The sequence below is a fragment of the Neolamprologus multifasciatus genome, chromosome 20 (genome assembly GCF_963576455.1).
Source record: "Neolamprologus multifasciatus chromosome 20, fNeoMul1.2, whole genome shotgun sequence".
NCBI lineage: Eukaryota > Metazoa > Chordata > Actinopteri > Cichliformes > Cichlidae > Neolamprologus > Neolamprologus multifasciatus.
In genome coordinates, this window is record NC_140458.1 from 7,157,691 (window position 1) to 7,169,752 (window position 12,062).

At 39.7% G+C, this 12,062-nt stretch overlaps 1 protein-coding gene across 18 annotated transcripts in view; it reads left to right on the plus strand.

Moving 5' to 3' along the window:
• Positions 1 to 1,954: 1,954 nt before the first annotated feature.
• Positions 1,955 to 12,062, plus strand: part of hspg2 (heparan sulfate proteoglycan 2) — a 105,406-nt gene continuing 95,298 nt past the window's right edge. For 10 of the 18 annotated variants that reach the window (XM_085145339.1, XM_085145341.1, XM_085145337.1 and 7 more), the window contains exon 1: positions 1,956 to 2,462. In XM_085145339.1, the coding sequence (XP_085001465.1) occupies positions 2,394 to 2,462 (69 nt within the window). In that variant the 5' untranslated portion in view covers positions 1,956 to 2,393. Of the gene's footprint in view, positions 2,463 to 12,062 lie in introns of all 18 variants that reach the window. The other 8 variants (XM_085145335.1, XM_085145336.1, XM_085145348.1 and 5 more) reach the window with 3 other exon arrangements.

Here is a 12,062-nt window from a genome sequence, read left to right on the forward strand (position 1 = left end):
TATGCTTCATAAACATGCTGCTGAAACAGTAGTAAACTTTATTGAACACCAACACATGTTCGGAATTCACAGAGGACTCGGTTGACGTTTCCAACACGGCCACAAAACAGACAACTATTCTATCCAGTTTGTTGAAAGTTAAGTTGACTTTGAGGCCAATAATAATGGGTTAAGACATTTTTTACTTAACTTTTTCACATGATTTTTCCAGAACTTTTCTGCTGACTGCAAGCAAGGGAGTAGTCCCTAAATCACACCACTGTGGTCAGTGAGATGCCTCTTATAAACATTCATAGTCAGACCAGTCAGACCCAGAAATAAGCTCCCTCTTGTATCCAAGAGGCTAGAGGGGTCTATAGAGCACTGGTACAAATTCCTGCTCTTGGAATAACTGCACCAGTTTAGGTGTTATTTATCCTCTATGGTGTAGCCTTTAGTTTATGTAATGGTGGTGTTGGTGGTATTACAGTATAATAAAAGAGTTCACTGAGTAAAAGTTTGGAAGTTTATCATAACTTTCAGCAGTGTTTCCAACACTTTTGGTATGCGACCTCTGACAACATAAAACAACTCAAATCCCTTATCCCTCCTTGCATGTGTCTCAAACGTGTGATTAGGTGCTGCTGGCTCTACTGTGAGGTCTCTGGTGTATCTACCCTTCCACACCTTGTTTTGTTTTCTTTTGACATCTTTTTGATATTCCAAGATGAGACACAGAATTGATTTTTTAGAAGACTGCTTTTGTACAGTAAATGATTCGACTGGATAGGAGCTCAGAGGTGTCAAATTCGCTAGATGCCAACCAAACTTGATGAGCCCATCTTGTTCATCTACTTTTAGTCTTTTTTCATGAGCAAACTGGAGCAGCCGTCTCTGTCCCTATTCAGGGTTTAGCTTTTAATTGGCAACAGCTGCCCTCTCAAAGCTCAGAGTGATAAAGTATCACTCTTTTAAATGGTTGGATGCAGACATCCAGTCCTTCAAACAGCTACTGACTTCAGTCCTGACAAACAAGCTTATATTTGGGACGTGACTCCAGTGGCACAGCACACAGCAACTCAAGGCAGTTAAATGGTTGTTATTCCTACTTGATTCTTTGAGGGGGTTTTTGTATCTCTGCACTGGGAAGTCGGTGTGCTGCACTTTAGAGCTCCAGTAGAGGGCAACAAAAGCCCAAATATATTGCCATGAACTGAAGCGACATATTTTCATAAACTCTGCAGCAACACTTTTATTTTCAAACCAATTGAACCAGTCCTGACTGCAAACAGATGGGCACTCTTCATTGCTGTTACTGTTGCCAGTGGAATTTGTTACAGGAATGCCACTCCTAAATATATATATATACATATATATATATATATATATATATATATATATATATATATATATATATATATATATATATATATATATATATATATATATAAATGTGTGTCCCGAGGACATGAAAAGTGAAGCACTAGCATGTCACCCAGTAGGTAAAGACAAATAACAGATCCCTTTAGGTTAGGTGTTGTTCCTGAAACTTGTTACTTATTTCTGGATAATTTGTTTAAAAATAAACAAAAAGTAACTCATATGTGTTATAATAAAATAATAATTAACTACGCTGTTACACTTGTCCTCATTTAAACACGAATCAGATGGTCAGTAAACAGTTTTAATGTACTTTAGAATTTCATTTTTTTAAATTACATTTTAACTGAATTTTCCAAAAATTGATCAAATCAGTCCTACAATTACCCATTCAAAATTCCACTTCAGTATCTATATACAAAGCCTGTCACTGAGCCACTGTGCCGAATTCGTTCTTTTGCAAAGTAAAGTAATTTCTGCACTCTTACAGATTACCCGGAATACTTTTGGATTTTTACTTGCAGGATACTAAAGTATTGGAACAGTGGTGCTTTGCTACTTTTGTTCGAGTAAAGACTTAAAAACGTCCTTCACCACCACCACACACTTTATTCTCGGCGACGTCTCCCCACAGTGGTATTAGTTGTGCTCTCTTTGAGCACTCCACGAATTCCATTCCGCCTTTTACTTTTCGGCAGCGCACACTCCGCACAGGACTTCCCATTGACTTTGCAAGGCTGCATTCAACCCACCACAAGTCCCAAGTTTCGGAGTGCAAGGGAGAAGAAGCTCCATAGTGTCGATCTTTTTTTATTTGCGTAATCTTTTTGAAAAGAAAAAGAGAGAAAAACACGAGAAGGGATCCGTTTTACCTGTTAATGAAGTCCCACCGGGCGTGGGACGCAGAGGAGCAGTCGGGTTTCTAGAAGAAAAGTCTGAAATAGGTGCACCGTTCCAGTGGCCAGGAGGCGTGAAGGACCCTCGTATTCCCCCCTTTCCCCCAGCATTTACAGCCTGTGCTGGGTCGGTGGAAAATGGGCACTCTGACCACTTCGATCTGTGGACTTATCCTCTCTTTCATACTCACATCGCAGCTTTTTACTGTAAGTGAGCTCAAACTTTCTCTTTACGCTTTCATTTTACTTTTAAACTCCCCACTGGCGACTTTATGTATCAGTTGCTTACATAACTCAAATATACAAACATTTTATTCCACTCCCCAAAATCAAGTTAAGGTTAAGAAGCAGTGTCTTTGTATCCTATTAAAAGGTCATCTGTTGATAGTAGGGTTCATTGTGGGTAAATGGTGTGGCGACGGGTTGCTCACATGCAGGTGGGCTGTATAACTGAATCCAGTCAGCATGAACTGTAAAGATGCTTTTAGAAGTAATATGACAAACTGGAGGCTCCGAGCCGGGCTAAGTTTGTCCATAGAAACAAGCTATTCATAGTCTCCCTGGAGTACTCAACTCCTAAACCTTCTTAAACTTTGTGAGGCTCCACTTTGCGTGGCCTAGGCTTTCTGTTATAACTAAGATATGCAATGTTTTACAATGATTAAAAAACGGAAATAACATAATTCTGTGGTAGTTGGTAGTTTGTGTCTCACATTTTGGCTGAGTGTTTTATTCTGTCCTGGAGAGCCTGGAGTTCTTGAGAATAAAATATGCAGGTCGCTTGAGGGTGATAGTCTTTAAGTTTTCAGTAATGTTATTCAAAAGGAAAAGGAAATGCATTCACCTCAACATTACCATTGCCGTGTATTCAAGAGCGACTGCAGGTACAAAAATGTGCGGTACTGAGAATTTCTTACCTATGTCTGTTTTCACTTAAGGCAGCAGCCAGCAGTTATCTTTATTGAACATTTGTTCATTTATTTCCTCGATCCAGTTTTTAGGATGTAAAACTGGCTTGGTATTGCTCATTATGTCCAATTGAGAGCAAACAACAAATGAATGGAACAAATATGAAGTTGAAATATTTTTGCTTGGTAACTAACAAACAAATGAGTGTACAGTCCACACAGTGTTGAATGTATATGTTTGATTAATTACTGATATTGCAGCCTAAGATATTGTTTGTCTTCTTGCCTCTGTGTCTGCGCTGTGAATCATATAGAGGATGACCGTTACCGGGCGGCTGAGAATAGACTGCCCCCCACCCTTTGCAAATCCCGTCTGGTGTCTCACCTTTATGCCCTCCAATAAACAGAGCTGTCACGATTGAAATATCTGTGACATCTCTGTGTTGATTTGATCTAAACCAAATCCCTTTTGAATGATGGGACATAGTTGCACAGGTCAGCAGACATAAATCTTTCACATGCTGGACTTGGTGTGTGAGCAGTGGTACGTTTGAAAAGCTGTAGTCAAGTTTTCATGACTTTAAGATATATTTTACATCCGGTGATGTCATGCTATTGAGCACTGAGCTTTTCTTTGGAGCGGCAGAACATGTATCGCGTGTGTCTTCAGTGTCATCATAAGTTATGTATGTTCAATATCATCGATCTATAGAAGTCAGCTCCAGAGGGCTATTATCACCTGTTGTGTTCTGTCACTGAAAGGTAACATGAGATGGCCTCTACACTTTTACCACAGCCTTGACTGACTGTTAGGCCAACAACACCAGTATAATTGAATTATATGTAACCGCAAACAGCATCTGTTTCTGGTATTATGCCTTTGAACTCCAGCAGGCGAACTGTCTCTTGATTCAATTAAGCACACGCGCGTACTGGTGTTACTACGAGATCCTCCTTCCTTCGTGCTGGAATGTCAGCTTCATGCGCAACAGCTCAAGACAATCAAAGTCAATAAAAACTCAGTGGGTGAGAGTTATCCATTAAATAAATAAAAAAGAGTACCTATATCCCACTGTGAACAAGCAGCAGTAAAAGTGTGAAGAATTGTGCGAACCAAACATCGATACAGCTTCATATTTAATAAGAAACAAATGATGACTGTTTTTTTTTTTTCATGATGTCTTTCTTAAGCATATGTAAGCTAGGGAGGTCACTTGGCTTTCTGGGGTATGACATCAGACTAACCGTGACATTACCACTGACAATTTTGGTACTGAAATTTCTCCCAGTATAGACTGTCATAAGTGTTCCTTGACTTCATGCGGGGGAAGGGCAGCTTGGATCGCTATGACTACATAGTGTGTGTGTGTCATTGGTCTGAATTGTTGTCTTTTTCTGCTGCGTGTAACTCGACCCCTTCGTCCCCCTACTAAATATTATGCAGTGACAGTTTGATTCGATGGTGTATTCAGTTTGTGCCATGCAGACTTGGTGAAGTGGTCGGCGGTCTGTGTGGTGCTTTGTCATTTCAGATCCAGCTACCTGGTGTTTAATTCCCATTCAGAATCAATGAGGACTCTGGGGAGTTGAAAAGCACAGCAGTGCAAACACCAACTCCACTCCATAGTTTGAACAGTAGGGAAAGCCTGCCCCCTGGATACATTCACATAATTGCTTGAAGACTAGGTTTGGTAAACACTGCGTTGTTGAATTATAGTTCCAGGAGAGAGGCCATCTTGGTTGATGGGACAATACTGCACTAAATTGGCCCACCCCAAACTCAAGCACATTGGCACATATGGAGAGCAGGCCAGGAGGCTGGCATTTGTTGACTCTGCAGCGAAGTGTGACTTGGAATGGTATAGAGGTCAAGAGGCGAGGACTCTGAACCTGGCTCTGTTTCACAGTTCAGCAGAGTTCCTCATTATTTATTCATAGCCTACATTAGCCACTGCTACCTGAACTTTTCACGTGTTTGTCTTCACAATCAGTCATGCTGCTTTGCTATAACCTTTTCATTGGCCTGACACGTCCTTTGCTGCTTTTCCACCTCACAGAGAAGTGAGGGTTTTCATCGAGTCTATAGATAATTACAGGTTGAACAGACACGCATCACAGCCTTTACATTTACAATTACTCTGAAATATTTCATGAACTATGATTTTGCTATCAGGACCCTTTGGCTTTGTAACTTGTTTGATGAGCTCAGTCTTGCAGAATCAGTGAATTCCTTAAAATCCCTTCCTAACACTCATTTCTGTAGACCTGCTTTTATGTAATGAAATTACATCTGATGTGTCTTGACTATCTGGTCTAAAGCTTGCAGCATTTTAGTTTTTCATTGACTTTTTACCAATTTAAAATCACCCTGTTTGCGATGCTTTTTAAAGTTTCCCCCATGGCTTTAATGTTAGCGTCTCTGCTTAACATTTCCCTTTGAGGGAGCTTTTTCCTCTTGGCATCTACAGATGACAACAACCTAAAATATGCTGAACATTTTGGCATACTCTTTTATCAATCTACAGGTTAATCTCACAGCACATCTGAAGTTAGCCACTTTGTTTGGGATTTTTTTTTTAAACCTTTGGTTTGCAGTAAATGTAGGTTATTATTATCGTGTTATTCCTAGAATCTGGTTTGTCTATTTTATTAAAAATGTTAGTATCAAGTATATTATGTGTTCTGAAATACAAATTTATGCTGCAAAAGTTGCTTCGAACCCTTAGGTTGATAAAATTTACAAGGGTGTTTTATTCCACCCTATCCTCTGGGCACAACTTCACACAGACACTTACTAATGTCTTTTCATGATACTCTGTGGTTCTTGGCTGTAGAGTGCTGTGCTTTCATGCCCAATGTCGCTTCATGTCGGACAGAAGAGCCAAATCCAAACACAGCTGCACCTCAGCTGGTACAGCAGCAACGTTGTGCATGTGCTGACATGAGACTCTGGTACTTTGACTACTGCTTGTTATAGCTAGAGTCATCTCTTTACACTCAGACTTGTTCTGCGTTCCCTCCTCTGAAGAAGTCATGCGGATGGCTTTGGTTCAAATCACCAAATCACATGTATATATCATAGTCAGACTGATGCAAAGCTTCTATCTGGGAAAGTGCAAATCTACACTTATAAATAGGCCCAAGTTTAGATAGACTAATTACTCCCTAAAGTAAATTTGAGCAACCAAGATTCCTGACACTATTGCTTCACACTGAAGTCTGTGATTTGACCCGATTTTCACTGTAACAAGTACTTAAAGGATTCCTTGACCAGTATCTTTAAAAGGCGTGATCACTCTACATCTGATATTGTACATATCTCTCTTCTTTCCTGAGTTATAGAGCCATAGGTGCAATAAAACCGGCAGAGTTCATGGTGAGGTCAGCACTGTGACCACAAGCAATAAAGATTAGTAATGGCCAAAAAGTAACTCAGGGCAGCGAATTACATGTCTGATTTTTCCCCCTGCTATCCTAACACCTTCATTCATAGGTTGTACTAAAAGAAGTGCATCAAAATATGATAGATATTGTCATTTCAAATTTTAAGAAAGAGATCGATTGGTTCGGTTTGGGGAATAGTTAATACCAGGTGATATTTTGCTCCAGTTTTTGTGGAATTAATTCATTTTTGCGACACAAGCAACCTTTTTAAATTGCCGTTCTTTACTGCCAGTGATTATTCCTGTGGAAATACTGAGCCTTAAATCTAACGTGCAAAACAAAAGGTTTGGAATAGACTGGTAACAAGTCTGTGCAATTCCCCCATCTCAAACAGTCGTCTTCAGTCTTTTCACTGGCTTTTCTGTGGGCTGGACCTAAGCTTGCACTTATTACAGATTCATTGAAATGCTAACTTTACTGCATTGCACTCTCCCTTTGAAGGTGGTCCATAGTCTGTGCCCTATTGAATCTGCCATTGTCTTTTCAGAGGGAGTGATGGGATATCACTTCCACTTTTTGGTTAAAGGGGCTCCATTGTCTTGTTTGTTCCCTCCCAACATATAGAAGTACTCTGATGGGACCCCGTGCCCTTTTTATCAATTGCATGTTGGTGTGTAGGAAACAGAGTATTTTTTCTTTGGTACCTAACAAAGGTAAGAGATTGTTATCAACCTTTTACCCCTTTTTCTTTAAAAACCCGGTTTGTAGCTGACATCCAGTTAAATGGTTATAAAAGTCCAACCCTGTGGTGTCTTATCAACTCTGAGTTCTCATTCTCTGAGAGCTAACCTGCAGAACCTTGGCTCCACTTCCTCTTACTCAGCAGCAAGTCTCTACATGTGAAACAAAAAGGCTTCCCCATTTGCAAGACTTTATTGTAAGAAGATGCAAATTCACCACCTAAGCTGCTGTTAAACCCTTAATATTTGCAGAGGGAGGTCGGCAAGTGGAATTCGGCTTTGGGGGTTTGAATGACTCACTGAAAGGTAAATAATGGGCAAACATTGGCTTCCCCTTTCTGCCAAGTGTAATTCAAGTGTGTTTTTGATGGCAGTAACTCAACCCTGCTGTCTTTTAGCAGGCTAATTACTATACAGGCGGTGAAAATAAGCTTCCGCCAAAGGGTTGCTGGACTCTCCCCTAGAGCTAGCCAGATAGTCACTTGAGGTGGTTTGGTATCTGATTAGGATGCTTCCTGGGTGTCTACCGGGAGGAGGCCCCTTGACAAATGCACGACACAGTGGAGAGATTACATCTCTCAACAGGTTTGGGAACCCCTCAGTGTTCCTGAGGGGTTCCCAAACCTGGCCTGGAGAAAGTGGTTACAGAGAAGGCCTCTCTGGGCATGGTGGGATGGGTGGATGGATCCACAACAAATATTTTTAGAAGGAAATAATTATCTTATTAAAACACATCACATGCAAAGCAAGAACATTGCTGGTCCTGTGCTGCTTTTATTTTATGAGCAATAACTGATGAAGATAAACTTTTGAGTCACAATTAAAGGTCTAGCCTCAGTCTTTCAGTATGACATCAGGTGTTCCAATTTATCTAAGACATTTATATCTGTCATTATTGCATGAAATATTAAAAGTCAGCTGCTTTCGACATCAGTTATACAGAGATTAGTGATTGAATAAACCCAGGGGATTATTTCAACCACAAACTTGCCACTAAATCATATGCCTGCAAAAACAAGCCGATTCTAACATGTCTGGGTAAAACTGATACCTTTTGCATGCAGCACTTCTCTTCAAGCTGCTGCTGCTAAAGTTTGATTATAACTGATAATGGATTTTTTGGGCCTGATACAGATACCAGGTTTCAAGGAACAAAAAATCAGTTGCTGGATTTTTTTTTAAATAGATGTACATACGCAAACTATTTATTGTAATTATATTTATGTTTCTTTAACTTTCTAGCAATATTTTATTGTCTTGACAACGCATGGTTGAGCACCTCCAACTATGATCGGCAGTGATCCTCTGCTGTGTGTGCTACAGAAAATGCTGAAAATTGTAAGCAATGGAAAATCTATGTGACAATACGATGTCTAAACGATATTTTTTCTATATTTTCTAACACGAGGACAACATTACATGGTTTTACAGAAGAATTGAGTTCTGGTGTACTAGGCCTCAGCTGTGCCCCACAATAAATCTACAGAGACAGGAGAGGACCAGTTTGGTGTGTGTTATCACGTCAGCTGTTATCCCACAAGACATAACAACTATTTTGCCTGATATAAACACATGCTCACACAAGGAGAAACTCTTGTTCTCAGGGGAGTTTTCTTACTTTTTTTTTTTTTTTTTACTGCATGTCCTTTATTCTTTCTGCTCACCCACTCATAGCATGCATTGTTCAAATCTCCAAATCCTTTCACCTTGCAGTGGTGAATGAACATTTACAGTAGATCAGATTTGCTGTAAAGAAGTCATTTCGATCCTCCTATTGCACACCTTTTACTGCAAGAACAAGGAAGGCAATTTGGACAGGACAATTTGGTCCATAATGAGATATTTTCAGAGGTTTCTGAAAACAAATGGGTCTGTAGTTGAGTGGTTTCCACCGCTCCATTGTTTTAGTGCAATGGCTTGTGATGGTCTGAAAGTTTTGTCCCTTGCTGAGTCACCATCCTGTTTCGGAAATAAAACCTTGAATTGTCTACAGAACAAGAGGACCCCGCTTCCTCTCAAGCAAAGTTTACCCAGGCTGTCGTGTGCACAGATGTACCTCTGTGTGTGTGTGTGTGTGTTAGTTACCATATAAATCCGTTTTTTAATTTATAGCTAAAAATCCCCACAATTTGAAGTCTTTGACATTGTCCTGGATTTCTGCATCTCCAGCATCTCTCCTCTTTGAACCTTTTTATCGTGCATTGAAGACACAGAGGCACATTTCACAAGTTTTTATTTCTTTCACAATGAAACTGACTTCACTTGTATTGTGTCTTGGCTGGTCACAGCTTCTAGTTGCAAAGCTGTACTGAAGGTCTTATTAGTTTTTATAACTTGGCACATAACAGGCGGGAACTCAGGATTAATGAATTCCCCTGGATCTAATTACAACCAGCACAAGCACTTGTTGTTTTTATTCCTTCTCTCTCAGCTTGTATATGACTTTTGAATTTCCATCACAGCATGTTTTAACTGAGTAGCACTGCTTGGGTGAAAATATTTTCCTTTCAGGTTTGCAGCTTTTGAAGATGTGTTATCCCCACTGTAAGCCAAACTCTGCTGTAATGGAAAAAGACATTGATAGACACGCTTACATATGCACATACACTATTCTTAATGAAACGTGAAAATCGCTCACAGAGACTATGACCTGATCTCAGGTTAAATAAATGTAAAAGCTATATATATTTCTGCAAATTTCTACAAACCAGAGTTGAGAAAATAATACACCCTAACCGCATATTTATTGTTTATTATAACCACATTTATTATACAGGGGTCCCTCATTTATCACAGGAAATAACCCGCGATGGGTGAACTCCAGGAAGTGGCAAATGTTATTTTTTACAATTATTATAGCTGTTTTAAGGCTCACACGTTTCTCTCTTGTTTAAACACCCTCAACGTTCAAACCTTTGTGGAAAAATATGTCCAGTATTATAGAATGAAACCAAAGCTCAAACCCTGTTTTCAGGTCCAGAAGCTGTGAGAGAATTCACCATTAATGAATCAATGGTATGGAAGTAGAGGAAGCAAGAAGAATGAGTTGAGTAAAGGCTGACTGTTTTGTTTTGCTTAATGTGCCTTATAATCCAAAAAATAAGGTAACTTCCACCTTCTTTTAGCATGTCCAGAAATCCAACTTTTTGTGCGATGGTTAGCATCTTCCTCTGCCTTTTGGGTGCTACCGCAGGTGCCTTTGACGGTGCAAAACATTTCATCGACATTGTTGTGTTTGTTGGGGAGAAAACTTACAAGCATACAGTACAGCACTTCAGAGTCACACTGCTAGCGATCGAAGATTCATGTAAATCTGAGAAGCTGAACACATTCTGTACTGTACAGGGGACGTGGCACGGAGGAGATTGACTATGGTCTACAGCCAATCATGATGCAGAACACAATGCGCTGTAAGAAAAGAAAAAAAGCATGCAAAATTCCACACAGTAAAAAAATCCGCAAAACAGCGAGGCCGCAAAAGGTGAACCGCGTTATAGCGAGGGACCACTGTAATTGCAAATATAATAATAATAATGAATATCAAAAGTACTGTAAGAATGAAAACTTTTAATGCATTTAATAGAATCGGTTAAGGTTTTTGAAGACCTGTTTTAATCCCCGAGATGTGCATTTTCATTGTCACCATCTTGGTTTGTAAATCCAGATGTGATGAGAGATCTGACTGTGAAACCACTGCCAATGAGCATATCCCCAAGTGGCCAAAAGCTATATAATGGAATTTAACACTTGGTAGCTATTGTAGGTAACAGGACAATTAACCAGACATGTGGCTGAACTGATAATAAATAAACAAATGTTAACATGATGAGACATGATCGTTAGTGTAATAGCCTTACATTATACACTCATCTGTATGTAAATACATGTAGCAGTGAAAATCATAGTATTGATAGCAAATAATGTCAGACCTTTAGGAGCGTTTCACTAGATTAAAATCACAGCTTCTTGCTGGAAGCTGTCACCACTGAGCCCTCTAATTATTTTTAAAGTACATTTCTCTTGAAGTTGTTCCAGATCACCCTCTAAAAGAAGCTGAGAAAAACCTTTTAGATGTTATCTTTTTTTTTTTTGTGGTGTATTGCCAACTAACACCCCCCCCCCCCCCCCGACACACACACGCCCACATATGAGAAAGTCTCCTTAACAACCATGCTGACTAAAGTAGCTAAGCATCTATCATGTACCCTGAGGCTCGACAGTGTGTACCTGGCAGGCCTATACAGACTGGAGGTTGGCCTTGTAACACAGTTGGTAGGGCAAGGAAATGTTTGTGGTTTTAAGCCAAAGTGGTTGTATATAATCTTCTCTCCACCCAAACCATCTGTTGAGTCCGTGGAAGGAGAGCTCATCTAAATAAATAGTCAGCTTAAAAAGTTTGTTTATTTACTCTGGACTGTTACAGCCTCTCAGTCAGAGATGGCATAGTCAGAGGATGTGCAGACAAAACACATTTAAAAACCCAGCCCACTGTTAATTTCTGACATAGTGGATGAATGAGTCAGCCCATGTTCAGTTAAAGACCAGCAAGTAGCTGGTGACCACCGACTGTGCCTTTGCAATACCACACCAATAAAGACTGAGTTGCAGCAAGGGCAGCTGTTGAGTGTCAAAATCTGTGCACATAATTTGATTTTACACTTATAGGTCAATTTTAGATATTTTTCTTGATCTCTTTTCATGAACCCAAGAGGAAAACGTATTGGATTTTTAAATCTAAATTAAAAATCTCGGTTGCCCTTGATGTTCTTTCTATA